Source organism: Arvicola amphibius, chromosome 13 (genome assembly GCF_903992535.2).
Source record: "Arvicola amphibius chromosome 13, mArvAmp1.2, whole genome shotgun sequence".
Lineage (NCBI taxonomy): Eukaryota > Metazoa > Chordata > Mammalia > Rodentia > Cricetidae > Arvicola > Arvicola amphibius.
The window spans coordinates 68,124,169-68,146,487 of record NC_052059.1 but is presented as its reverse complement, the minus strand read 5'-3'; the positions used below and the strand labels follow the sequence as shown (position 1 = coordinate 68,146,487).

General features: G+C 42.3%; 2 protein-coding genes across 4 annotated transcripts in view; one reads left to right on the top strand and one right to left on the bottom strand.

Moving 5' to 3' along the window:
• The window catches only part of Tox4 (TOX high mobility group box family member 4), a 17,183-nt gene extending 5,433 nt beyond the window's left edge, over positions 1–11,750 (top strand). For both annotated transcript variants that reach the window (XM_038309569.1, XM_042054069.1), the window contains 7 exons: positions 3,018–3,260; positions 4,256–4,516; positions 4,991–5,221; positions 7,560–7,640; positions 8,122–8,865; positions 9,198–9,361; positions 9,642–11,750. In XM_038309569.1, the coding sequence (XP_038165497.1) occupies positions 3,018–3,260; positions 4,256–4,516; positions 4,991–5,221; positions 7,560–7,640; positions 8,122–8,865; positions 9,198–9,361; positions 9,642–9,702 (1,785 nt within the window). In that variant the 3' untranslated portion in view covers positions 9,703–11,750. The remainder of the gene's footprint in view (positions 1–3,017; positions 3,261–4,255; positions 4,517–4,990; positions 5,222–7,559; positions 7,641–8,121; positions 8,866–9,197; positions 9,362–9,641) is intronic.
• Mettl3 (methyltransferase 3, N6-adenosine-methyltransferase complex catalytic subunit) lies at positions 11,150–22,319 on the bottom strand. 2 transcript variants are annotated; one of them, XM_038309571.2, is made up of 11 exons: positions 22,095–22,319; positions 16,359–16,576; positions 16,205–16,276; positions 14,728–14,903; positions 14,011–14,227; positions 13,618–13,805; positions 13,203–13,241; positions 12,759–12,867; positions 12,598–12,663; positions 11,978–12,090; positions 11,150–11,339 (listed from the first exon to the last, which is right to left on the bottom strand). In XM_038309571.2, the coding sequence occupies exons 1-11, from the start codon at positions 22,192–22,194 to the stop codon at positions 11,228–11,230; spliced, it is 1,410 nt and encodes a 469-aa protein (XP_038165499.1). In that variant the 5' UTR covers positions 22,195–22,319; the 3' UTR covers positions 11,150–11,227. The 2 variants fall into 2 exon arrangements, with proteins under 2 accessions (XP_038165499.1, XP_038165498.1); XM_038309570.2 differs by having other exon boundaries at positions 15,872–16,276; positions 22,095–22,318.

Sequence of the window (22,319 nt, the reverse complement as noted above, 5' to 3'; positions counted from 1 at the left end):
CCAGGCCAGCTAGTGCTACACATATTATATCAGATTTTCTTTTCAGTTTCATTGTTTGGCTTTTATGAGATAGGGCTTCATGAAGCCAAGACTAGCTTTCAGTGTCTCATGTAGTTGAAGGTGACGCTGACTTTCCTAATCCTCCTGTCTACCTTGTGACTCCTTTGGAGTTTAACAACCCTTTTACAGGGGTCACATATCAGGTATTTGCTAGTATTTAGGCATCTGTCTTGGCCTGACCTTGGGGTTCCCAGAGGCTACTTCTTGGCTGCAGCCACTGGGAGAACCTGCTGGGCACATTCACTACATTTTTAAAAGACCCCTGCCCACTTCCTGTCTCTTTCTGTATTTGTCTGTCTGTTCCTTTTTTTCTCTCTCCTTCTCTCTGCTTCTTTGCCTGTCTCTCCCCTCTTCTCTCTGCCTCTCCTGCTGCTCCTGTCCCCAGAGGCTAGTCTCCCCTATTTCCTTTCTCCCATTTTCTGTTTTCTCTCCCCCAAAAATATACCCCTCCACATGAGCTCTGTCGCATGGCATCTTTCTCTCTCTTACTATTTTTTAAATTACAACATTATTTACAACACAATTCATAATAGTAGCAAAATTACAGTTACAGAGTAGCAACAAAATAATTTTATGGTTGTGGTCGCCACTACATGAGGAATTGTGAGAAAAAAAACGTTGCAGCATTAGGAAGGTTGAGAGCCACTGTTCTAAGTGCTGGGATTGTGAGCACCATCACACCCAGTATATTCTATTGTTTTTTTAATTACCTTATGTGCATTGGTGTTTTGCCTGCATGTGTGTCTGTATGAGGGTTCCCTGGAATTGGAGTTACAAACAGCTGTGTGTGTATTGTGAATTGAACCCGGGCCCTCTGGAAGAGCAGTCAGTGCTCTCAACTTCTGATGTATGGGTGTTGTACCTGCATGTATGTCTGTGCACAACAGGCCTGGTGCCCATGGAGGTCAGAAGAGGGCATGAGATCCCCTGGGACTGGAGTTAAAGTTGTGAGCCATCTAGGAATAGAACCTAGGTCCTGAAGAGCAGCATGTGCTCTTAACCACCGAGCCATCACTCTAGCTCTAGGGAGTTGTTTTTTTAATAGTGGATAGTCAGTGTATGGGTCAGTTTGAGAGTTTTTGTTTAGTATGTAATAAGCTCTGGGTTCAAGCCTCAGGACAAATGAGAGAGGAAAGAGAACATGGAGAGGATGAGTAGAGAAGGGAAGTGGTAGTTTTCATGTTTGTTTCGTGTGCATGCAGAGGGCAGAAGGCGCCACCAGAGTGGGTGCTGAGAACTGAGCCCCAGTGCTGCAAGAGCAGCGAATGTTCCTAATGGCCAAGTCATCTCTCCTGCCCTCCTGTGCTCGGTATCTAAGCATCCTTTATTTATCTATTTGTAGCTTTGGAGCCTGTCCTGGAACTAAGCTCTTGTGGAACAGGCTGACCTTGAACTCACAGAGGCCAGCCTCTGCCTCCCGAGTGCTGCCACTGTCTGGCCTTTATTTGTTTACTGTGTGTTCTCTCTAACACACACACACACACACACACACACACACACACATGCACGCACACACACGCAGGCACACATGCACCACCTAAAGGGGTTGGTGGTGAGGAGTAGGTTTTCTCCCTCTACCATGTGGTGACCAAGGATTAACCTCAGGTTGTTAGCTAGGCTGGGTAGCATGTGCCTCTATTTACACACTGAACCATTTCACTAGCTCCTGGGTAGTATTTTTATAAACAGAATAAAAAGCCCAGAGCTTGGAAACAGTTTAGGCTGAGTGCATTTCCTCTGCTCTGGAGTGCTGGGATTAAAGGGACTTGTGTCCATGCGAGGCTTATTTTTTTTCTTGAGATAGGGTCTTGCACTAACTATATAGCCCAGCCTCCTGATACTCATGGTATTTTTCCTGGCTCAGTCTCTGCGAGCGAGGTTGCAGGTGTGACTACTGTGCCAGGCTGTAATCTCTGTTTTATGTATTTTATAGACAAGGAAAACCTAATCAGGGTCATGAGCCGTGAGCCACAGTTCTTTCTGCAAAGCCTCTTGCTTATTACTTATAATATTTTATTGCTACAGTTGCTTCTATTTGACAGGAAGCTGTCAAATAATCTGAAACTAGACATTTCTGTTAATCCTAAGAATAGTGGCCCCATTCCAAGTAGGAGTGAAGCTGGGTGTGGTAGTCCAACAGTCAGGAGGCTTGCCGTTTGTGACTAGGAAGGAAGGAAGGAAGGAAATAAAAAGGGGTAGGGGGAACCAACAAACTAGAAGAGTGATCATTGTTAGTCAAACTCAGGAGGGTACGATGAGCCGCATGCACTAATCTTTCTCTCTTTTTGTTTTTTTAGACAAGGTATTGCTATGTAAGCTAGGCTGGCCTCAAGTTCACTTTGTAGTTATTATCCTTTTTCTTGGTATTATTGAACCCCCAAATCTTATACAAATGAGAATCTTACTTGTTAATGCTGAAATTTCTAAAATGGTGAGGTTTTTATTTGTTTGGTTGTTTTTGTTTTTTCAAGACAGGGTTTTTCTGTGTACCTCTGGCTGTCCTAGAACTAGCTCTGTAGACCAGGCTGGCCTAGAACTCACAAAAGTTCGCCTGTCTCTGCCTCTTGAGTGCTGAAGTAGGTGATTTTTCTATGGCAGTATCTTTTAGGATTTGATCCAGAGGAACCTAAAACAACAAAGAGTGACTGGCTGGTCAACACAACAGTTAGTTTATGTGGTCTGAAAATTCAAGTATACCATTGTGAAATAACTGGTGTGTTTAGTATCTGCAGCGGGATATTAAGCATCATAGGCTGTTTACTTGTGCTGACTTATTAGAACAGGAGAGATAATTTAAAGGTGGTAAAGGCTAAAAAGAGAGACAGTAATTGAGCACTGTGATGGACGTTGGAGTTTCAGTTGTGTCATGTGACAAAGTGGGATAGAACCCAGCAGAAGCACACTGGCATCTTGTGGTCAGCTCCTCTTCTACTAATCCCTTCTCTTTTTCCGTACAGACCTTTCATACACCAAGCTTGGGCGATGAGGAATTTGAAATACCACCCATCTCCTTGGACTCGGACCCCTCCCTGGCTGTCTCAGATGTGGTTGGCCACTTTGATGACCTGGCAGACCCGTCTTCCTCACAGGACGGCAGCTTTGCAGCTCAATATGGAGTTCAGACATTGGACATGCCTGTGGGCATGACCCACGGCTTGATGGAGCAGGGCGGGGGGCTCCTAAGTGGGGGCTTGACTATGGTAAGGGGGGGACACAGCAGCAGGCTCACCGAGCTTCTAGGGATGGCTCTAGTGGGACAGAAGTTCATCTCTAGCCCCTGCTAAACTTGGGTAGCTCTTGTTTCTTTTTCCTATGTAAGCTAAAGACTTCATTTTACTTGAATAAATGAGATTTTCTTTAAAAGTAATTTTAAATTGTAAAATATCCGATCTTAACTTAGATATTTGAAATGAAAATGATTCATTTTTTAAAAGGGTTTTGTTTGTAATAGCCTTCAGTCTTGATTCAGATGTGTAAATGGCACATAGAATGGTTTATTAAAAAATGGGCTGAGCCAAATAAAGTGCTAATTATAGACTCAGCTTTTATAGGTGTTTAGCATCTCCATCTCATTTGTTTGATGACGGCATCTGTCTCCACCCAGCTCCTGTGCTCATTGCCCATCTATTACCACTGTAAACATTATTGTTCTAGAAGATGCTAGTGGGTATAGTTTGTATGTTCTCACTACCCACAAGGTATATTAAATGAATTATTTGTCCTTTTCTGTTTTTGAGTCAGGGTGTCACTATTAAGCCCTGAATAACTTAGAACTCAAATATGTAGATCAGGCTAGCCTCAAACTCACAGAGATATCACCCCCTTCCTTTTATCTCCTAAGTGTTGGAATTAAGGGCAGGTGCCACCAAGTCTGGCCTCTTAACATATTTTTCACATAGACAGATTATCTGTTGTTGTATAAGATTTAAGTGATCAGACTCAACATAGTGTAGAGAACCCTGATGGCTGTTTGGCCTCAAGAGGGAGGGAGTGGGGGTGTGGGTGGAGGGGAGGGGAGGGATGGGGGAGGAGGAGGGGAGGAGATGGCAATTTTTAATAAAAAATAAATAAACTGGAAAAAAAATAAAAAAAAAAAAGACTTAAGTGATCATAGTCTACATAAGCCAGGGGTGTATAAGGAGGGGACTTGCTGTTTAATGTTGTGTGTTGTAATTAGTCCTTCTGCTTCTCTCAGGACCTGGACCATTCTATAGGAACTCAGTATAGTGCCAACCCACCTGTCACAATTGACGTACCAATGACAGACATGACATCTGGCTTAATGGGACATAGCCAGTTGACCACTATTGATCAGTCAGAGCTGAGTTCTCAACTTGGATTGAGTTTAGGAGGTAGCACCATCTTGCCACCTGCCCAGTCACCTGAGGATCGTCTTTCGACTACTCCATCACCTACCAGTTCACTTCATGAGGACGGTGTTGATGATTTCCGGAGGGTAGGCATTCCCTGCCAGAGTTCATTCTGCTGTTAGTCGAGGGTAAAATGCTTGCCAGATAAAGCCTAATCATCTTTACTTGGTTCTGGGTGTGGTTCCTACCTCTTGATTTTGTTTATAATGCACTTCTTGATCACTGTTCTTAGTGATCCTCACATACATATATGGCTTTCAAAACCATTGCTTACATTTTTAGCTTAAATGCCATGGCTGTGGCTACTTTTCTTCCTTACCTCTGAGCCGTCTCTCCAGCCTAATTTTGTTCCTATCAAAAACCCTTTCCTTAGCCGGGCGGTGGTGGCGCACGCCTTTAATCCCAGCACTCGTGAGGCAGAGGCAGGCAGATCTCTGAGCTTGAGGCCAACCTGGTCTACAAGAGCTAGTTCCAGGACAGGCTCCAAAGCTACAGAGAAACCCTGTCTCGAAAAACAAAACAAAAAAACACTTAATTCTCTCCATTTTTCTCCCTGACAGCAACTTCCGAGTCAGAAGACAGTGGTAGTGGAAACAGGGAAAAAACAAAAGGCTCCCAAGAAGAGAAAAAAGAAAGACCCTAATGAGCCTCAGAAGCCAGTCTCCGCATATGCATTATTCTTCCGTGATACTCAGGCTGCCATCAAGGGACAGAACCCCAATGCTACCTTTGGTGAGGTGTCGAAGATTGTGGCTTCCATGTGGGACAGTCTTGGAGAAGAGCAAAAGCAGGTGACTAGTGGGTAATAAACATTTTCTGGGGTACACTAAGACCACAAAACTCTTATAAAGGAGAACATTTAATTGGGGCTTGCTTACAGTTTCAGAGGTTTAGTCCTTTATCATCATGGGGGGAACAGGGCAGATGTGCTGGAGGAGCTGAGAGTTCTACATCAAGATTCGCAGGCAGCAGGAAGAGAGCAACACTGGGCCTGGCTTGGGCTTTTGAAACCTCAAAGCCCACCTCCAGTGACACACTTCCTCCAACAAGCAGCGCCACTTGTACTGACTGAGCGTGGGAGCCATTCTTACTCACACCACCACAGGTACTTAGCTATCAGAGCTTTGTTAATGGCAGCCATGCATCCTTTATCTTAGCACTTACACAAAAATCATTTTTATTTAGTAATTTTTGTGGTGCTTGGTAGCAAACCCCCAAGGCTTCTTACATGCTTCATCTTTCCTGCTGAGCTAAATCTCTACCCCAGAAAATCCATTACCAAACTAAGTAGGACTGCAAGATGGTTCATGGTAGAAGAGAAGAACTAACTTATATAAGCTGTCCTCTAGTTAATTGTTATATGCATTTCCAGAAACATATACACGCATACACAAAATAATTGATAAAAGTTCATTATAAAAACACTGCATCTTTCCTAAACTGTAAAATCATCATCGTTTTCCTCTTTATTAAAGATGGACTTTGCCAGGTGTGGTGGTGGCACAGGCCTTTAATTCCAGCACTGGGGAGGCACAGACAGGTGGATCTGAGTTTGAGGCCAGCCTAGTGTACAGAGTGAGTTCCAGGACAGTGAGGACTACACAGAGAAACCTTGTCTCAAAAAACTAAAGATGGGACTCTGAGGTCACATTAGTTCATACAGCTTCTAAATAATAGGGTTAGGATAGTTTAGTTTCCTTATTTCAACATTCCATGTGGCATCCATTCATAGCGCTTAATCCCTCTTATGTCTTCAACTGTTTAGCTTTTAGGTTAACTTCCTAAAGCCTTGTATTTTTCCTATTTGTACAATTAAGCTGTTTTTATTACTATTATGTATACAATATTATGTCTGTGTATATGCCTTCAGGCCAGAAGAGGGCACCAGACCCCATTACAGATGATTGTGAGCCACCATGTGGTTGCTGGGAATTGAACTCAGGGCCTTTGGAAGAGCAGGCAATGCTCTTAACCTCTGAGCCATCTCTCCAGCCCTTCTTTTTTTAAAAATTTATTTATTATATATACAGTGTTCTGTCTGCATGAATGCCTGCAGGCCAGAAGAGGGCACCAGATCTCATTGCAGATGGTTGTGAGCCATATGTGGGTGCTGGGAATTGAACTCAGGACCTCTGGAAGAGAAGCCAGTGCTCTCAACCTCTGAGCCATCTCTCCAGCCCTTCAGCTGTTTCTTGATGAGTTGCATGTTAAAACTATGCCTCAAAGTTTCAGGTATGATTTCATTAACGGCTTTCTCATGAATTGTAAACTTGAAAACTGTAATTTTCCTAAATTTAAGCTGAATTTAAAAAAATCAATCAGTAATAGTGGAATGCACATATAGCACTTGGGAGGTAAAGGCAGATCATGAATTTCAAAGGTCAGCTTGAAGGTGGTAAACTGAAGAGAGCTGTAATTATCATTACCCCACATGCCTGTGTCTCCTATCAGAGCAAATCCTCAGTGTCTACAAGGTTGGGTTTAATATTATTTTATATTATTATTATTATTAACATACCATATTTCAGTTATTTGTTGCTGCTTTAATTCTCATCCTCATCCTTTTGGGTTAGTTTGGTGTTTCTGCTGTTCTTGCCTGGATTTCTTACTATTGTAACAAGATGATAGATAGAATATGGCTGGCTATAGCTGGCAGTTACTACCATCTGTTCGTCAGTATGTTTTTGTTCCTCCATGTAGTTTCTCATGTTTTAAGAAATATGGTACATTCTAATGACCAGATCACAGAGATAACCCAGACTCAATAGAAGAGGAACTGCCTTCAACTTTTGGTGTGGGAGGGGAGGCACACAAGAGGTAAGGACTCTTGTGGCCGTCTTTAATAACTTAGCACATTTATAGGGGAAAAGTCTTGGAGTTGGGCAGTATTGGGCTATATAGGCTACTGATAGGAGGTGGTTTTATTTTTGATACAGCAATGAGCATGGATTGCTGTTTACTTTAGAAGTGTAGAAATTCTAGTAAGACAGTAGAGTGAATTTGCTATAAAGGTTGTCGTTATTGCTTCACTGAGAAGAGTGGTCTGTGGTTGGACTGAGTTCTTGATGTACAGAAACAGTCAGTTTCTCCTTGGAGTGTGGTTCATTTGAGATGGTGTCTTTCTCTTAGGTGTATAAGCGGAAAACTGAAGCTGCCAAGAAAGAGTATCTCAAGGCGCTAGCTGCTTATAAAGACAATCAGGAGTGTCAGGTACGATGATAATAAGTGGATGTCTTAAACCAATTCTTTTTTTAAACATTGTTATAGGCAAATCTCAATCTTTCTCTCTCACATACACAAACACACACGTGGAGGGCTGGAGAGATCGCTTGGCAGTTAGAGCACTGCTGTACTTGCAAAGGACCTGAGTTCCCAGCACTCACATGTAAGGTAACCTAGGACCATCTCTAATTCCAGTTCCTGAAGCTCTCCCAAGCGTACATAACGTGCACATATGTGCAGGTAAACACACATACACATAAAATAAAAACAAATCTCTGTGGAACCTATTATTACAGTGTTAAAACTGATTTAATGCTTCCCCAGTATTTCATATCATAAGCTTACTTAAATAGTCTTTGAGTTTATCCATTATTTTCAGCATTTACTTAGTCTTTATTTTTCTATCTGTGACATATCTTTGCTTGAAATGTACTGAGAATGAATGTGTTGCCTTTGTTTTGGTCTTCAGGCTACTATGGAAACAGTGGAATTAGATCCTGTCCCACAGTCACAGACTCCTTCACCTCCTCCTGTGACTGCTGCTGACCCAGCATCTCCAGCACCAGCCTCAACAGAGTCACCTGCTTTGTCCCCTTGCATTGTAGTTAATTCCACGCTTTCATCTTATGTGGCAAACCAGGCATCCTCAGGGGCCGGAGGTCAGCCCAATATTACCAAATTGATTATTACCAAACAAATGTTGCCTTCTTCTATTACCATGTCTCAGGGAGGAATGGTTACTGTTATCCCAGCCACTGTGGTTACCTCCCGTGGGCTCCAGTTAGGCCAAACAAGTACAGCTACTATTCAGCCCAGCCAGCAGGCCCAGATTGTCACTCGGTCAGTGTTGCAGGCAGCAGCTGCAGCTGCTGCTTCTATGCAACTGCCTCCACCCCGACTCCAGCCTCCTCCATTGCAACAGATGCCTCAGCCCCCAACTCAACAGCAAGTCACCATTCTGCAGCAACCGCCTCCACTTCAGGCCATGCAACAACCTCCACCTCAGAAAGTTAGAATAAATTTACAACAGCAGCCACCTCCTCTGCAGAGCAAGGTTGTGCCTCCACCCACTCTAAAAATGCAGACTGCCCTGATCCCTCCAGCTGTGGAGAGCAGCCCTGAGCAGCCTCTGACCTGCAGCCCCGAGGACCACACAGCAGAGGCAACCTCTCCTGAGACAATTTGTGAAATGATCACAGATGTAGTTCCTGAGGTAAGCTTGAATTGTTTCCTCAAAAAAGAAAAAAAAAAATCCATATTTGTTTGGGATACATATCTGATGTAGGCCACGATAGACTATGTTACCAAAGATAGCCTTAAATCTGATTCTCCTGCCTCTGCATGCCAGTTTTAACTTATAAAGTTATTTTAAAATAAAATTCTTAGACTTTTCATGTCATTCTGTTTATCAGAACTCTAAATCTTGGTTATAAAGGAAAAGACTAGGAACTCACCCTTTCTGAAACTCCTTATATGAGGGGTGTGTGTGATGTTTTGAGTAGGTAGGTGCACTCTAATACATCCTTGTTTGCTCCCTGTTGTAAGGTGGAGTCCCCTTCTCAGATGGATGTTGAATTGGTGAGTGGATCCCCTGTGATACTGTCCCCTCAGCCTCGATGTGTGAGGTCTGGCTGTGAGAACCCTCCTGTCATCAGTAAGGACTGGGACAACGAGTACTGCAGCAATGAGTGCGTGGTGAAGCACTGCAGGTGAGCAGAGATTGGCGCGGGATAGGTAATGGGAAAGCAGCGGAGTAAATGTTAAACATTCCAGGGCACCTGTGTCCTGTCCCCAGACCTCTACGAGATGGATGAGCATCATCACCACTTTCAACTTGGAGGCTCTTTGTTCTGATATTTACTAAGATGACAGTGTTATATTTTGGAGATGTAGGGAATTATTTGTATATATTTTTCATTGAGAAGATTAAAAAGATAGTTAAAGAATATATCTAGGCTGTAATAACTGTGTTGTTTTTCCTTCTCTTAGGGATGTATTCTTGGCCTGGGTGGCCTCTAGAAATCCAAACTCCGTGGTGTTTGTGAAGTAGTCTTTCCTCTTCTCCAAGCCTTGAAGATTCATCCGCTGGACACAAGTCCAGGAGCCTGTTTTTGAAACACAAGCTGGGCTTCTTCTGGTAGTGCCTGACCTTTACACTCATAGTCCTTCGTGCCCCCACTTTTTCTTCAGCAGAGGCCAGACTAAGGAACAGGGCCAGCGAATTTACTGTGATTTGGAATTGCTTTCGCTCTCAACTACAAGCAAAATTGCCAGGTTAATAGTACAGGGAAGGGTGAAGGGAACATGGAAGCAAATCATAGAGGATTATTAGAAGAAATGTGTTGGTAAAATTGTCAGAGACTTGCCTGAAATGTTACTGGGAAAGTGCTTAGCTCTGTTCCTAGAAGGAAACAGCACTGGGATAGGGGCTTAGGGTTATAGCTCAGAGATAAAGGACATTGGGTTTAGAGGAATGAAAAAATGAGTTAAAATACCCCCTTTAAAAGGGAATTATTATTATTAATCTACACAGTGCTTTAAGAACAAAGGTTTGTGGGGCTGGGGTTATGGCCTAGCACTAACAAAGCTCTGAGTTCAGTCCCCAGGCAGAAAGATCAGGAGTTCAAGGTCATCCTTAGCCACCAGTAAGTTTGAAACCAGTTTAGGCTACGTGAGGCAAAGGTAGAATAAAGGTTTTGCGGAGCATGGTGGCCCATGCCTTTAATCCCAGTATTTTGGAAGTGAACATAGGTAGATTTCAAAAAACAGATTCTGGGTATGGTGCACTCTCCTTTAATCCCAGCAGTTGGGAGGCAGAGGCAGGTTGGATCTGAGTTTGAAGCTAGGCAGGGTTACATAGTGAGATCCTGTCTCAAGGTCCCCTCCCCATTCCTGACACACACACACACACACACACACACACCTCTCTCAGCACATTGGGCTGGAGGGGAAATGACATCATCCAGGATTTTCTTTTTCTCTACAAGCATTTCTGCAGTCAAAATTTTCTTAACCTGACTTGATTACCAGTTTTGCATGTAAGAGGCAGAACTCTATACCCTTAATGAGAGGTTTTGCAAAGTAAAGACATTGTGTTTGATGGAACATCTTTTAAATGTGCTTTCGTTTATATAAAGCATAAGTTAATTCTTTTACATTCTAGGTTCTTTAACTGAAGATGATCTTATTTTTCTTAGAAATAAGCTATAGAATAATAAACCAGCAAAGTCACATAGAATAAGCAAAACACATGCCTGGTAAAACTAAGTAAAATTCAGATTAACCCTGTTTATGGTGTACTAATTGCTAAGCACTATGAACCTGTGTAGTCCTGTTTTATAATGATCAACATGTTAATGCTATTCATATTATCCATTTAATTTGAACACTCAAAACTAATGAAATAGGGTAGCTCACATTCCTCTTACATACTGAGAAAAAGACTTGCACAAGAACACATGCTAAGTGGTGAAAGCCAGAATTTCACTTCAGAAATCTCAATTCCAATACAAACTTTTATTTAAATATGGTGGGGGACACTATTGTATAAACACTCCTCTTTGGAGCCATGGCTTCTATAAATTCTTAGGCTTAGAGATGATACCATCCGGATACCTTTGCTTAAACCGGGCAACCACATCTGGGTCTAGTAGGTGTATCCCATCCAGTTGGTTTCCAAGAGTAATCCTAAAACAAGGGGGAAGAGGAGGCAAACCAAAACATCCTGTAAGGGCTCAACACTGTTCATGCCAGGTTTTGTTTCTTTGGGTATAAGGCTGTCCTGGAACTCTCCATGTAGACCAGGCTAACCTTGAACTCATACAGATCTGCCTACCTCTGTCTCCCAAGTGCTGGGGCTCAAGGTGTGCTCCACTATGCCTAACCCATGTCAGTTTTTAAAAAGATCATAACAAAGTATATGACAGTCCTGGTACAGGTGCAAATATTAAAACTGGCTGAATTTTTCTTTGGTGGTGGTAGTTGCAACTGGGGATTGAATCTAGGGGATATCTAATCTAATGCTGAACTCTATCAGTCAGCACCCTCTCCCTTTTGATACTAAATTAAGTTAATTAAACTTGTAATCCTTCTGCCTCAGACTCATATCATCTTTGGATAATTAAAATGCCAGCCATAGGAGTCAAAAGCACTAAAATTGACAGATTAAGTAAATAATTAGTAGCCACTAGGGGGCAGATTTAATATATCCCATAGACTAAGAACAGCCCTTTGAAATCTAGTGAATGTGATTTAAACATAAGCTTATGCCACCTGAGTTCTTTACAGCCCATCTGTAGAGTTTTGCCCTGTTGTGGCAATGTTACCAGTTGGGTTGCACATTGTGTGGTCGTCCAAATAACTCAATCTTGCGGGTGCCTGGGGACAGTCTCTCAATCATGCCATATATTTCATCTGGTTTATGACTGGTGGAACGAACCTAGAAAATAAAAACCAAGCTACTTAAAGTCATTAAAGATTATAGGGCTAGAGAGATAGCTAAGCAGTTAGGATGGAGCACTGACTGCTCTTCCAGGGGACTCGGGTTCAACTCCCAGAACCCCATAGCAGCTCAGAATTCTGTGTTCCAGTTCCAGGGGATTCGACAGTTCACAAAGAACTATATGCAGGCAAAACACTGACACACATGAAGCAAAAATAAATTTTTTAAAAAAGCTTTTCTCAGCCAGGCGGTGGTAACACACGCCTTTAATCCCAGCACTTATAGAGTTCTAGACCAGCCTGGTCTAGAACTAGAGAGCTAGTTCCAGGACAGGCTCCAAAGAAACCCTGCCTCAAACAAACAAACAAACAAACAAACAAAAAGGAAAGAAAGCTTTTCTCAAGATTGCAGTTCTAGCTCTGTCTGTATGTTATCCAAATGAATAAAATGTTGGAGACTATACCTGACAGAGGTAATTGTATTGAAAATGAAAGGAACACATACCTCAGCCACAATCACATCACAATCCAGACCCTGGTTGAAGCCTTGGGGATTTCCTTTGACACCAACCTGCTCGTCACAGAGAATAATTGTTACCTTATGAAACCACAGCTTTTGGACTTTTAAACAGTCCTTTTTACTAAGTTGGGCCTATTGTTACTCACCAAGCAGTGTTCCTTTCCGTGGTTCAACCAGTGACCTGTTCGTCCTGTCCTAATGATGCGCTGCAGTTGGTTAGTCTTCACCCAGATGATTTCATCCACCCGTTCATAACTGTGGAGCAAAGAGAACTAGAACTTGGGGCTGGAGAGATGGCTCAGTGGTTAAGAGCATTGCATGCTCTTCCAAAGGACCGGAGTTTGATTCCCAGCAACCACATGGTGGCTCACAACCATCTGTAATGAGGTCTGGTGCCCTCTTCTAGCAGGCATATATGCAAACAGAATATTGTATCCATAATAAATAAATGAATATTTTTTAAAAAAGAAAGAGAACTAGAAATTTAGCATTACAATTGAGGCATAAAGCTAGATACAAAGGCAAAGACGGACAGGAATACTGTGAGAAGTCAATTTCCCTCAGAAAAATACAATACAACTCCTACTTACCCCCAGAGGTTCAGACACTCTCTGCCCAATTCCATGGCCCTAGAAAGATGTAAGGGTTAAACAACTTGTTTGTCCTTATTTTTCTTTCAAAATATTTCATGTGTTATAAACATCAAACATTTACATGGAAAACACCATCGGGGCAACCAAATAAATTTAAGAATGAAAAGATGAAATGGCATCTAATCTGAGTGACTTTATTTTTCTAAAATCAAGAATCCCAAATATTTGTGCTATAAACATTAAGCCCCACAGAAGGGGGTTGGCACTCTATATCAGTGACACTTAACCGCAGGCCTGAGAAAACCTCATGGAAGGGAGAGGCATCCTTAAATCAGGAACCCAGGATTTTATTCCCACCCGGCTTTCACGCTGTACTGTACTTGCCCATACCTACATATCTGGATTATATTACCTGCCTGTGACCCAGAGGAAAAGAAAGCCATCATCCTGCAGTACTGGGATATTGAGCCTGCGCATCTCATCATCTGTTAAGGTCCCATATGGCAGCTCCATGTGAATATCCCAAGGTGGGTCAGCCATCACGACTGCAAATTTGCCCAAGATACTGACGTCCAGGTAGCGGATATCACAACAGATCCACTGCATGAGGTAGTATTTGGTCATCTTTCCTTCCTTCACAGATTGATGGTCCCAAACCCTCTAACTCAAGTGTTCCTATCCCATTCCATTCCCATCTTTGAGCCAGACTGCTAAATTATTCCGTTTTTCTACATGTACAGATACCCCATTCAGTTTGTCTATAGGTTGAAATGAGTTTCCCCAGGCTGTCCAGACATGTTGGTACCTGAGGTGGAAAGAGTCGATCTGCGCTGGAGTCACCCCCAACACTCTGCGTAAGAGCAAGCTCCTGGCTTGGCGTATGCTCCTTGCTGCCGGGACCCTCAGAATCCACGCAAGCATCAATTTCATAGTGAACATATTTGCAGGTATCCATGTGGAAACATGTGTTAAGGAAAGAGCAGTCACCTAAAGACTCATCGGTGTGCTTATTGATAATTCGTCTGGGAAAATAAAAAAAAGGGGCTCAGAATCCAAATGGTACTTCAGAAGTAAATCATATATTCAAATGCAGGATTTCTTATTCTCCCCCAATTGTCTGTATTACTAAACTAAAAGAACTAGTTTTTCTCTTGAATAAAGACTACCTGGGTGCAATGGTTTAGGCCTATAATCCCAGCACTGGTAAGTAAGTAGTCCTAAGGTTAGAAAGGTCATCATCACAGGCAGCCTGAGCTACAAAAAACCCTATCTCAAAAACAACAAAATACAGACTTTCTTCTCTTCCTAGAGAAGGTTATTACATCAGAATTAAACACTGGCACTAAGCCAGTTTCTATCCTCCTTCCAGAGAACTTTTAACTTTCACTACTGGTCAGAGACACAGATGCCTGACTAGAAATCTTTTAGTCACATACAATGGCCACCCCAAAGACAGACGGAATATGCTGAGAAGAATTCCTGTTTCTGGAGAAACCCTCCCCACCTCTCCCTCCCAAGAGACCTGAAGTGCAGCTTGCGACAAGGCCGGTCAGCATCAGTGGCTTTCATGCACTCTTCCTTGGTCCCATAATCACAAAATTCTTGCACCTGGGCCCGACCTCGAGAGCGGAACTTTTCAACAATGGATTGTTCCTTGGCTGTTGTGGTATTTAATAGCTCTAGGATCTCCTGACTGACCTGTTTGACAGAAGTAGCCTTGGTCTTAAGGATTTGTATATAAATTAGCCCTTAAACCACCTCCACAAGTCTACCTCATATTAATGTCTGATAAGAGATAAATGATAAGAGATAAATGTAGGAGGATGGGTTCACTCCTCACAAGTATTTAGAAAGGAACTCAGATAGGAAGAGCCTGGTTTCTACAATGAGTATCAAGCTGATCGCACCCACCTAAGAGTTTAATGTCCCCTTAAGCCAATTTTTTTTATTGGGTACTAAGAAAGAGACAATGCTAGTATTTTATTGCTTATATCAGTATATTTGATAATTCTGTAAGGGAAAACACTAGTTATCCTCATAGAAGACCAAACTAAATTTTTATAACTAAACAAGTCATAAACATGAAAATTCAATGTAGTTCTAATCAGAACTATTGTCTTGATAATTTCATTGATTTCTATTACTTGATCTAAAAGAGTATCATTTAGTATTCTCCACTTGTCTTCCTATATCTATTTGAATTTCTCTTTTCTCTGAATCCTCTTCCAAGGATTCTCCCAAATAGATTCTGTAATTCAGGACTTCCTAACAATGGAATTATTGATACTTTGGCTAGACAGTTTTCTGCAGGGTAGTGTGTTTAGCAGATTTTTGGCCCCTACCTTCTAGATCCTGTATCTGTGTATCTACTCAGTGTCAGTAGCACTCCCCCATGCTGTGACAGCAATGCAGCAGGACACTGCTAGACATGGGTAGAGGTGAAGGTAGAGGGAATCCTCTCCAGTTGAGAACACTGCTCTGTGTCTTAGTTCTAAAACTACTTGTCAAAGGTAACAAATCAAAACTGCAAATCGGAGCACAATGTGAACATTTCTGTGTGACCCGACCTTCTTGCTCTGCTGATCAGAGCAGTGTGAGCATTTCCGTGTGACCCGACCTTCTTGCTCAGATCAGAGCACAGTGTGAGCATCTCTGTGTGCCCCTACCTTCTTGCTCTGCTGCTCTTTAGTGGACTGCTGATTCAGAAGACTTTCTATCTCCAGATCAACATCCGAGGCAGCGTGTTTCCTTGACTTCTTAGCCGGCTCCTTAACTGGCTCTGATGTCGAAGAGGTCAAACCAGATGCTAAGGAGCTGGCAAAGGCAGCCACTGCAGTCGAGTCCTGTTCTGCACGCCGTTTCTGCCCTGCAGTAGTCCCTGCTCCCTCTCCAAGGCCTTTCTTGTCTACCACAGCGCCCATCATGGCAGAGAGTTTGGAGTGGTCAGCGTAAGTTACAAGGGTGGGATGTGCATCATCTTGTAGGAGACCTCGCTTTACCTCGATCAGCTCCTGAGCTGCAAATTTCTGTAGAAGACTCTCTACCCCATCTTGAGTGGCAGGTGCATCTGGCTAGAGAAAGAAGAAGAACATAAGAGACACTACCACAACAACAGCAAATATGCGATAAATTCTAACTTTATCAACTTATTACCGTAGAGATGGCAAGACGGATGGATACAGCATCAGTGGGCAACGTTAAGGCCAGATCTGAGAGGTGGTGCAGCAACTTCTTCTCTAACTCAGGGTCTGTAGCTAGTTCAGGAACTATAGAAGCTGTGCTGGGCTTAGGGCCACCAGAGGTAGGAGCAGTAGGCACTGGGCTATCACTACGGAAGGTTGGGGACAGGGCTGCTTCTGGATTCCTTAAATCTAAAAGAGAAAAATAAAGTGAAAAGGGTCAATACTGGCAATCTTTACATTCTTCAAGGCCAAATTCTCCAACATTCCTAGCACACAAATCTTTCAACTCAAGCAAGTTCTATGACCAGCAGAAGCACTAGATCACCTTTCAGTCATACATAAGCATTTGTTGTTTTGCCAAAATAATCCTGTATTTTACTGAGAACTATGCGTCTTTTTTTCTCTGTTGGGGCAAAAGTTTTTTCCTAATTTTCTGCCCTCACTACTTCAGAGGAGGTAAAACAGCATGGTACATTTATAGGGCTCTGCCACCCTTTTCTTCTCTTAATAATAAATCAATCTATACTTTAAAATTTAAAAAAAAATGAAATTTTTAATAATCAAAGCTGGGAACAGATTATCTTTTCCAGGGATGAATTTTGGATTTATTTATTTTCAAGACATGGATTCTCTGTGTAGCCTTGGCCTGGCTCTCCTGGAACTCGATTTGTAGACCAGGCTGGCCTTGAACTCACAGAGACCTACCTGCATGCCTCTGCCTCTGCGTGCTGGGATTAAAGGCATGTGTCACTACCACCCAGCAGATTTTGAGTTTTTAATGAATCAAGGCCATTGGTCCTCAAGAATATGTTTCACACTTAAAAACACTAAGCTCAGGGCTGGAGAGATGGCTCAGAGGTTAAGAGCACTGATTGCTCTTCCGGACGTCCTGAGTTCAATTCCCAGCAACCACATGGTGGCTCACAACCAGCTGTAGTGAGATCCGGTGCCCTCTTCTGGCCTTCAAGCATACATGGAGGCTGAACACTGTGTACATAATAAATAAATCTTTAAAAAAAAAAAAAAAAACTAGGCCCTTGGAATACTTGGCCAAAGGCCTGGTCAGCAAACGGGGGTCCCAGCATATTTCCACCGTATGTTCTTACTCCACCAACTGTACACATGAAGAGGTCATGGAAGCACTTTGAAGACTTGGATGAGTTAGATAGAATAACTCATCTTAGCTAATTGGATACACGACATGTAAGTAATAATTACTATGTAGCATACCTAGAGTGTAAGAGGAAGACTTGCATTTTTAGCAGGACAAGATCCCAAAAATCTAATAAACGTGAACTGAAACAGTCATATTAGGTGCAAATCCCGAGTCGTCTTATTCAGGTTATAAATCTGAAGTACCAAAAATTACTTTCAATAAGCAAATACGCACAGTGATCAAAGCACAGACTATATCAACAAATTTAATTGTGAAACATTTTCCTGATTCATAAAGTATGCCAAAGGGGGTATTACATAAATTGTGGAAGCCAGGTGTACAATCCTAGCTTCTTGGGATGCCGAGGGAGGAGGGTTCCAAGTTCACAGAATATTTGGGCTATAGACTAGTTCATGGCTTAAGCCTAGGCAGTTTAACAAACCTGTCTCAAAATACAAATTAAAAAAAGGCAGCTGGGCATAGTGGCACATTGCCTTTAATTCCAGTACTCAAACAGAGGCAAATAGATCTGAGTTTGTGGCCAGGTAAGTTCCAGCCCAGCCAGAGTTACATGATGAGACCTTGTCTCAAGAAAAAATAATAAGCCTATTAAATATATAAATACATAAAAGTAAGTATGGGCTAGCATATGGCTCAGCATGTGAAAACCCTAGGTACAATCCCCAAGAACACCGCTCCCTCCCCTAAATAAATGGGATTTTTGATAGAGACTATAAGAAAATAAATAGGTAAGTTTTTGCTTTTTGTGTAGCTCTGTCCTGGAACTCACTATGTAGACCAGACTGGCCTTGTACTCACAGAGATCCACCTGCCTCTGCCTCCCAAGTGCTGGTATTAAAGGCCTGTGTCACCATGCCTGGCCTAATATAGGTAAATTTTAAATCAAAGTATATTACTACTTTGTCATGCAGATGTCTGGTTTTCCACAGGGTCTTACTGTATAGTCCTGTCCTGTAACCTACGATGTAGCTCAGGGTGACCTCAAAGTGCTGAGATAGATGCCTCTGTTTGTCCTGAAACCTGGCCTACTTTGCCCAGGCTAACCTAGGATTCTGCCCTCCTCTGCTGAGGTTATAAGCATGTGATGCTGTGCTTAGCTTGATAAATAGATTCTGAAGTGTTTTTAAGTCATATAGTAACAATTTCCCCAATTACGTTCCAACTATGTGCCTAGGGCCGAAAAGATGGCTCAATGGTTAAAACACCTGCTATTCTTGCAGAGAACCCACGTGGTCCTCACAACTGTTTGTAAATCCAGTTCCAGATTTACAGCCTGAAATTTACAGTTCCAGACCAGGGGATCCAAAGCCCTCTTTGGCTTCGAAGGGTACCAGCACACACAGTACACATACTTACATAAAAGCAAAACTCATACTCATAAATTAAAAAAAAAACTATGTGCCAAGTTTTTTTATTATTTGCCTGTGTCACATAATGCTGTTTCCATGAATGTTTTGTTAATAAAGACCCAAGGCCTCGCTAGGCAATTATACCTAGGTTTTGTTAGGCTTTTAAAAAAAATTATGTCAACTTAATGAGAATACTTTGAGAAAGCTGTCCATATTCAAAACAAATTTAACTAAATAAATGTTGAATTACTGAGCATTTTCCATGATTTCAAACTTCTAATTAAAACTTCAGAAACACTCAATTTAATGTAATCTAACCCAAATTCTGTGTGGAAACATTACTTTTCAAACCACAAATATGTGATATTTTACTTAAATATGCAACAATACCTGATAGCATTTTTTTTTGCTTTATTTTTGTTTTTGGTTCTTTTGTTTGGTTGGTTTTTTGAGACAAGGTTTCTCCGTAGCTTTTAGCCTGTCCTGGAACTAGCTCTTGTAGACCAGGCTGGCCTCGAACTCACAGAGATCCACCTGCCTCTGACTCCCGAGTGCTGGGATTAAATGTGTGTACCACCACCACCCAATCCTGGTTTCTTTTTAAAGATAGGGTTTGTCTGTGAAGCCTTGACTGTCCTGGAACTTGCTGCGTAGATCAAGTTGGCCTCAAACTCAAAGAGATCTGTCTGCCTCTGCCTCCCGAGTGCTGGAATTAAAGGTGTACACTATCACTCCCTAGCAATACCACATTTAACAAACTTTTTTGTACTTCAAACAAAACACTGAATCTATCAACTCAAAGCAAGCAATTTGACAGTTGTGCCTATTAAATTTTGGTGATTAAAATGATATTGCTCACTGGACAGTGGTGGCACACACCTTTAATCCCAGAACTCAGGAGGCAGAGACAGGCAGGTCTGAGTTTGAGGACCAGAACAGGTCCCAAAGCTATAGAGAAACCCTGTCTCGAAAAACCAAAAAACAAATAAATAAAATGTTACTGTTCTTAATTCTTTTTGTGTTTTGAGACAGGATCTGAGTATGTAGCTCTACCTGTCCTGGAACCCACTATATAGATCAGGCTGGCCTCAAACTCAGAAATCCACCTGCTTCTGTCTCCAGAGTTCTTGTATTAAAGGTGATTTTGAAACAAGGTCTTTTTGAGTCAGGTGAGCTATATCCAAGGATGACCGTGAACTCAAGATTATCTTCTTTCAAGTTCAAGATTAAAGGTGTATGCTACCACATGCAACTAGACCTACAACTTTCAACATGTTTTACATAAATTGAGATTTCTCAGAAATAGCCATATAAACATATTAAGAATATTTTACTATGTTGTTTTTGCATTTGTGTGTGTTCCAAGTGGCAGCCTCTACTACCCTCTGCCTTGTTCACGCCCTTGTCTCTGCTGCTGATGGTGTTTGGGGTTACAAGACCTGCTGGGGTTTGAACTTTAGTCCTCATGCTTGTGCGAGTGCTCTTACCTGCTGAGTCATCTCCCTACAGTCCCCAAATGACTGTTTTAGAAAGGCACTAAGGGGGCTGGAGAGATGGCTCAGCAGTTAAGAGCATTGCCTGCTCTTCCAAAAGTCCTGAGTTCAATTCCCAGCAACCACATGGTGGCTCACAACTATCTGTAATGAGATCTGGTGCCCTCAGGCATGCACACAGATAGAATACTGTATACATTATAAATAAATTAAAAAAAAACCTAAAAAATGCACTAAGTAATTGGAGTTATTGGTAAATTGATTAAAAATCAACTTAATCATCCATGTAAATACATAAAATGATATACAAAAAGAATCAGGAACTAGGGAAATGGCTCAGCTCAGCAGTTAAGAAGACTGCACTTACAAAGGACCTGCTTCAATTCCTAGATTTCCAGCAACCACATAGTGGCTCACAACCTTCTGAAACTCCAGCTGCATGGGGATGGAGGGATGAAGGGAATCCTTCTCTGGCCCCATGGGCACCAGGGGCAAGGTGCACAGACATCACAGCATATATGTTGGCAAAATACACCATACACTAAAACATAAATGGGAAAAATAAAACTAAACTCACCAGGCAGAGAACTTAGTTTGTATGGTGAGGTAAAAAAGTTCTTTAAATCTTGGTGTCTAATTATTCTTTGATCCTATGTTTTGCATTTTGTTTACTATACTGCCCTATTTTTAAAATTATGTGATCTGACAAATTTTGTATTGGCTAATAAAATTTAAAAACCAAGGCCACTGAAGTGGCAGCTCCAGCAGGATTGCTTTACTACGGACACCAATTCTGTTTCTTCATCATCATATTGACCGTGGACCCATTCACTTAACACCTTACATATATGCTACTGTATCCCTAAGTTTTTTTGGTTTGGTTTTTGCTTTTTGAGACCAGAGTCTCACTATGTAGTCCTGAAACTCACAACTCCCTGTGTAGACCAGGCTGGCCTCAAACTCAGTTATCCTCCTGTCTCTGCCTCCAGAATGCTGGAATTAAGGCATGCACCACCATGCCAGGCTTTCTTCTGGCCTTTTCTTCTACCTTCCTTTGACTCTCACCTAGATTTTAAGGTCCTTTAAGGTAAGAACAGAGTCTTAGTTTTGTCACGACTCATGAATAGTGTAGATGTATAATAAATGCTTACTAATTATGGTAAGAATCTTGCCTGAGAATACAGATCCAGAAAATAAACACATGAATTTAATGTCATCAAAATCTGCTGATGGGCGTTGAGAATACTGATAAGCACTGTCACAAGCTAGCCACACACGTGATATGGATCCAGGATTCTTGCAGAGTTTTGCAACTGCTCATTAAACAATTGACCTTGTGCTGGGAATGGATGTTGGGGTAGGACTCAAAATCTTTTAGAGTTCGAGTTTTCTGAATTTCTCATACATGGGAGAGGGGGAAATGTTTAAAGACCCAAATCAAGTGTTTTCAGATTCTCGCTACGTTTGTAAACACTTTCCTAACCATTTAGCACCACCTAGTGAGGACCTTGTTGTGGTTGCTAAATTGGGCATTGGGGGCATGCAGGTGCAATCCTTGCTCCCCGCCCACAGCATTAAAGAAATGACAATCACTAAAACTGAGGTACCGAAAGGCTTCACACAGGAGGCGGCACCGCCCGAGCGGCCGCTCGCCCCTCCACGGCCCGCCCCACCACCCCGCACCTCACCCAAATGCCCCGAGTCCTGCTTCCGCCTCCGCTGCAGCCGCTCACGAAGCGAGTCCAGCTGTTTCTTATGTGCCTGGATAGAGCTCCACGTGTCCGACATCCTCCTGCTCGAACCAGGCGAGGGAACCAGCACCTCCCCAGCCTAGAACGGCGAGACAACCAATCCTCGCGCGGACGCCAGAGCCGAGATGGAAAGCTACTTCCGGCTTCGCGAGCGCAGGCTTT

Excerpts from the sequence above, each read along its gene's own strand:
- Mettl3 (XM_038309570.2), bottom strand. The coding sequence starts at position 22,194 with ATGTCGGACACGTGGAGCTCTATCCAGGCACATAAGAAACAGCTGGAC. Across the intron at positions 16,277-16,358 it reads TCCGTCTTGCCATCTCTACG|CCAGATGCACCTGCCACTCA; the intron begins GTAATAAGTTGA and ends TTCTTTCTCTAG. Across the intron at positions 12,664-12,758 it reads ACGGAAAGGAACACTGCTTG|GTTGGTGTCAAAGGAAATCC; the intron begins GTGAGTAACAAT and ends TGTGACGAGCAG.